The following is a 5,418-nucleotide window of genomic DNA, read 5'->3' as shown; positions in this document are numbered from 1 at the left end:
CTGGTCCACACAAGGGGCAGAGGATTGCACAAAGATGTGGATACCAGGAGGTGGAAAGCCACGGTCACCTCAGGGGCTGCCTGTCACAGTACAGTGCTGATGGCCTCGGCTGTGGGTCACGAGACATTCAATGCTGTGTAGACCAGTGTGGGCACAGGCTGCTGGTTGGCGCCTGCTCTTCCCCTGCCGGCTGCTGCCCAGGGGGGGCTACTGTAGGTACAGGACACCAGGCTGGGGGTTTCCTAGGAGCCAGCAAGGAGCCGATATTTCCTTTCACTGTCCCCTTCCCAAACTCACTGTGTGACCTCAGCAGGTGGCTGTGCCTCCCGCACCTGGATGTTCTCAGCTGCAGAACAGGGCTCTAGTGGCAGCAGCCTCGTGGGTGGCTGTGGGGACATGATGTTGATGAAGGGTGCAAGTTTTAACCACGCCTCCTGAGGGCCAAAAGGGTTTATCATCATCATCATCGTATCCTTGGCCCCTGCCTCCCAGGGAGTCCCCGTGAATTCTCAGGGGCCTTCCCCTTGTCCTGCAGGAAACTGAGAGTCTCTGGGTACCAGGCCAAGCGTTCTGGTGCCTGGGGGGTGCTCTGCCCTGTCCTCCAGGACCCCAGGGCTGCCCTGGGAGAGTCTCAGGTCTGTCCTGTCTCTGCTCCACAGTGAGGTTTAGAGCCATGAACTTTAAAAGGCGTTCCTGTTTCCTCTCTCGCCTGGCACCCTGCTCGACAGTGTGAGCATTTCTGGGATCAGCCAGGCCTGGTGACTCCCTTGCAGAGCCAGGCCTGGCACCTTGTCCCTTTGGTGGTTCTGAGGGGGCTTCCTCCACTGCAAAAGCCCGGCAACATGAAGGGTGTTCAAGCCACCCTGGGCCCAGACTTGGGGCACGGTGGCTTGAAGCCTGGGACAATGAACAAGCAGGAGGGGCCGGGCAGGCCGGGAGGACCTGGAGACGGCCCATTTGCACGCACCGTGTTGTCCTTGGAGAGTGGATTGAGAGGAGGTTGCGACTGACCACACCTGATACTCCCCCGAGACCAGCGGGGTGCCATCCCTCACGCTGCAGCAGGGCAGGGCCTGCTGTTGCCCTGGGCCCGTTGTGGCCCACAGGGCATCTCAGAGGGGGGCATGGGTGGGCACGGGGTGGGCACGGGGTGGGCAGGAGCTATCTGTGGGACAGCGGAGGCCATAAAGGAACAGGAAGCCGGGTCCCCTTGGGCAAGCAGGCTCGCTTTATTTCACCAGCAGGACGGAGTTCTTCCTCTTGTCCCAGGCAGGATGGAAGACCCTGAAGAGAAGCCCGGCCAGGGCCAGGACGAAGACCATGAGCAGCATCAGCTTCAGCCCCTTGAGAACCAAGTCGGCCTCCTTGGGCGGGACCAGGACCTTGCCCACCTGCCACTGCTGCTCCTCCTTCTTGTTCTGCTCCTCCAGGGCCTCGGGACCCACCACGGGGCTGAACTGGGCCATGAACTCCTGGTGGACGTAGCACTTGTACGTGGCCGGCTGGAAGATCTGCAGCTGCCTGCCGCCGGTGGAGGTGTCCAGGACGGTGTTCATGCCCTGGCCGATCAGCTGGCCCCGCCAAGTTAAGGGGATGCCGTTGACTTCCCACATGATGGGCCTGTGGGGAGGACAAGGTCAGGGCCACGCCCCGAGAGGAAAGGTGCTGCCTCTACAGGGAGGTGGCTGGGCGGTGAACAGGGGAGGGCGGGCCATGCCTTGGGAGCCCCAGAGCGCCACCCCTTCCTGGCTGGGTGACCTGAGCCAAGGCCTCTGTCCCTTCCCACCTCTAACCATGGAAACATAATCAAGCATCGCACCTTTCATTGAGTTATTTGGAGACATCAGCAAGACCACTCCCTAACTGGTCCCCTGTGTCCCCTCACCTACCTGAATTCACCTCCTCCCCTCCCCCGAGTCACCTGCCCATCCCACAACATGCCCAGGGCGTCCAAAGAACAGACGGTGTCCCAGATGTCCCTCAGACATGCTGGGTGCCCTCTGCCTCAGGACCTCTGGCCTGGCTGTTCCCTCTGCCTGGAACTCTGTTCCTCGCTCCATCCACATGGTTCCTTTGCCTCCTTTTGGTCTTGGATGCAATGGCATTGTCTCTGAGAAGCCTTCCCTGACCCATTTCCAATTTCCATGTCCTCCTCTCCCTTTGACTCTTAACATCATCTAAAATATTGTGTTTTATTTGTTCTGAAATAAAAATACAGTGGTTGCTGCAAGAAGGCGAGGGTGGTGGGTATGTCTGCTCAGTACCGGGTCCCAGGCCCCGAGGACCGTGCTTGGCACATCAAGGAACAGGCCCCCAGCAAGCCTGGTGCAGCTGTGGCGGAAGGATAGAGTAGCCCAGGAGAGAATATCCCAGTCTCCTCATGAGGCCAAGACCCAGCGGTGAGCCCTGGACTGTCACTGGCCCTTTTAAACATCACAATGACACCCTGGGGCTGGGGTCAGCCAGGCCTCAGGCGCTGACCACTCCTTCCCCCACCAGATTGATACCCTCCCCAGGACTCGGTGCGACTGTACTTGGAAGCTGGGCTATTTCCGAGGTGACTAGGTAAAAACGAGGTCATGCTGGGGTAGGGTGGAGTCCTCCTAGAAGAGGAGGCTGGACAGGGAGGTCAGACCTACAGGAAGAAGGCCGAGCGGCGACGGCCAGATGCAAAGACTGGAGCAACACGGGGACAAGCGTCAGGATCTCTGGCTGCCACCAGCCGCCGGGAAGAGGCAGGGAAGGACTGAGGTGGTGCCTGGCCCCATGGACACCTGGGTTCAGACTCCCAGCCTCTGGGAAGGCGAGAGAATAAATGTCCACTGTTGTAAGCCACCCAGTCCAGGGTACTCTGTGCATCACGAATGTGACCCCAGTCTACGGATGAGGAATCCGAGGCTCCGAGGGGAAGCCCTGGGCCCAAAGTCACCTAACTGGAAAATGGCAGAATCGGAATTGCGAACCCCAGGTTGGCGGAATCCAGAGCCCAAGATCAAAATTTCACCAGAAAGGCCGTCCCCTCTGTCCCCTCCGTGCCTTAGAAACAAGGGCATGTGGTGGTCTCCCTGTGCCGTCCCTCCCTTCTTACCTCATTCCCTGGGCCTGGGACCTGGGAACTCCTCATGTGACACGGGAGAGGGGTCCGCACTCCGTTCCTGCCTTCCTGAACTGGCTGGTCTCAGGAAAGAGGCCGTGGCTTTTATACTTAGAGGAGGAGGGAGGGGGACAACAGGGTCCCAGAGCGAGGGGGAGGAATGGAAGTCACAAGTGGACCATACAAGAGGACCCAGTGCAGGTGCTGAGCCCAGATCCCACAGAGCTCGTGTCTGCCGAGGCCCGCAATGCAGATCAGCCTCCACCTGACCATGGCCCCAGGCAATCAGGAGCTGCCCGCCCCGGGCCTCTGCAGAGGGTAGGACACCCCACGGCCAGTCCACAGGGCTTAGGGTCTGCATGGCCACCATGCTCTGGGCAAGGATCACACTTCCAAGCCTCAGTTTCCCCATCTTAAAAAATGACCTCCTTGGTGTCCCCACCTCCTGAGCCAGGAGGGTGGACTGGGAGAGGACATTGTCCTGGGGTGGCCGCCGATGCTGCTGGGCATCTACTGGGGGAGGGGTGGGAAGCGGGGATGGGAAGAGGAGGTGCCGGGCAGATTTCCCAGGGGCTCAGGGCAGGAAGGCCAGGACATGAGAGTAAGCTCTGGGAAACGGGCACTGAAGGACAACTGGGGGCCACTGTCCTGTCCTCTAGGGCCTTGCTGGCCCTTCTAGATGACTCAGGGGCCTCTCAGAAGCAACCCACCCCCCGCCCAGATTCATGGGCAGCCCATTGCTCTGCCAGGGCTCCTCCCAGCCCACTCTGGCCACCTGGGCTGTGTCCCTTGGGCTCAAGCCTGAGGACCCCTGAGCTGGCCGGGCTGGCCTGCACAGAACCCCTTCCCTCCCTGCACAGAGGAACCACAAAGACTGCCCGGCTGGAGGAGCCCAGCCGGGGGCCAGGACAGTGCTGGTGACCAGGTCCTATCACCTGTAGATGGATCCTAAGGAGCAGGTGAGCCACAGAGCTTCCGACTCCTTGCTGAAACTGAAACTGTCAAAGATGGTGTACTCGTGGCGGTAGGAGTGTTGAGGGTCGCAGGGCACCAAACAGGCTTCCACCTGCATCTCGGGCCGCAAGCGGTTGGACTTCAACTTGGCCTGTCCCAGAAAGATCCCACAGGGGACGGGCTCCTCCTGGGGCTCCTGGATGTAGCAGTAGCCCAAGCGCTTGCGCTCCCCGGGCACGTCGCAGCGGTTACAGTCCTGCCAGGGCTCCCAGTGCGTGAAGACCGTCTCCTGACGACCCAGTTCCAGGGACTCGTTGTGCAGGGGATCTTGGTCCAGGCTTTTGTGTGTGATATGCAGGGAACTAACATCCTGAAAATCAATCTCGTACTGTGTCTCTTGGGTGCCATTCTTGTTCCAGCAGCTGTAGATGCCGGTCTGGGAGGGCAGAGGGTCTCTAATGAGAAGGTGACCTACGGGCGTCGTGACCATATTGGAAACACTGGTGTTGGTGGTGGTCCAGCCACTCCTGGTCTGCAGGAAGAAGTAGTACCAGTGTGCCCCAGCAGAGCTGCATTGCAGGAGTAGGTCATTGCTGGACAGCAGGGCCTTCTGGCATTGCTTGCCATGGGGACAGCTGACAAATTTGTAGATCCCCCGCACCGGGACAGCAAAGCTGAGCAGCAGCCACAGGGTACTTAGCATGGTGGACTGAGGCTGTGGCAGCGGGCTGAGCCCCATTCTGGTCATTGTGAGGTCACTCACAAACTCAGACCTCAGCCCTGAGCAGCAAGATGAATGGCAATCTACCGCAGGGGGCTGTGAGGTCACCATCCCCTTTTGATTTGTGTCCAGTTGACAACCCCATTTAATTTCTGTTCTCAATCTTTTGTTTTGCTGAGACAGGAAGAAACTTAATTGATCTCTTCAGGGTTTTCCCTACCACCTACCTCACCTTGGCTCTCTTGCCAGGGATGGTCAAGAATTTTAGAGGACCCGGGCTGATTGATCCGCGCGGCCCGCCCCGTGGCTACAGACGGCAGGGCACCACCGAGAAGCGACCAGCAAGCAGGAAGAAACATTGCTGCAGATTCTGTGGAATCCTGCCGGCTGAGCACCCACTGAGCCCCGGGCTGAGTTCGGGATTTCAGACGGGGAAGGAAGCGGTACAGTTCTATCCCCCACAACGACGGAAACTCCACCAGGGAAACCAGCGGCTACCATCTTGGAGAGCTGAAGTAACCACCGCCACTCTCCGACAGATTGCAACAATAAAACAGGTGTGTGTTACTCAGCTCAGCTCCCATACAGCGGGGAATTTGCATAAAATCTTTCCTAGGCTTTCCGGGGGTGGGATTATCAGAGCGAGCCT

General features: G+C 59.2%; 1 protein-coding gene across 1 annotated transcript; it reads right to left on the bottom strand.

Moving 5' to 3' along the window:
- Positions 1 to 1,211: 1,211 nt before the first annotated feature.
- On the bottom strand, positions 1,212 to 4,751 carry LOC114097399 (protein FAM187B-like). The gene is made up of 2 exons (XM_027941316.2): positions 4,030 to 4,751; positions 1,212 to 1,620 (listed from the first exon to the last, which is right to left on the bottom strand). Exons 1-2 carry the CDS (start codon positions 4,749 to 4,751, stop codon positions 1,230 to 1,232), a joined length of 1,113 nt encoding a protein of 370 aa, XP_027797117.2. The 3' UTR covers positions 1,212 to 1,229.
- Between the last annotated feature and the right edge of the window lie 667 nt (positions 4,752 to 5,418).

The sequence above is a fragment of the Marmota flaviventris genome, chromosome 18, assembly GCF_047511675.1.
Source record: "Marmota flaviventris isolate mMarFla1 chromosome 18, mMarFla1.hap1, whole genome shotgun sequence".
Classification (NCBI taxonomy): Eukaryota; Metazoa; Chordata; class Mammalia; order Rodentia; family Sciuridae; genus Marmota; species Marmota flaviventris.
The sequence above is the reverse complement of the archived record's forward strand: the minus strand, read 5'-3'. Positions and strand labels throughout refer to the sequence as shown.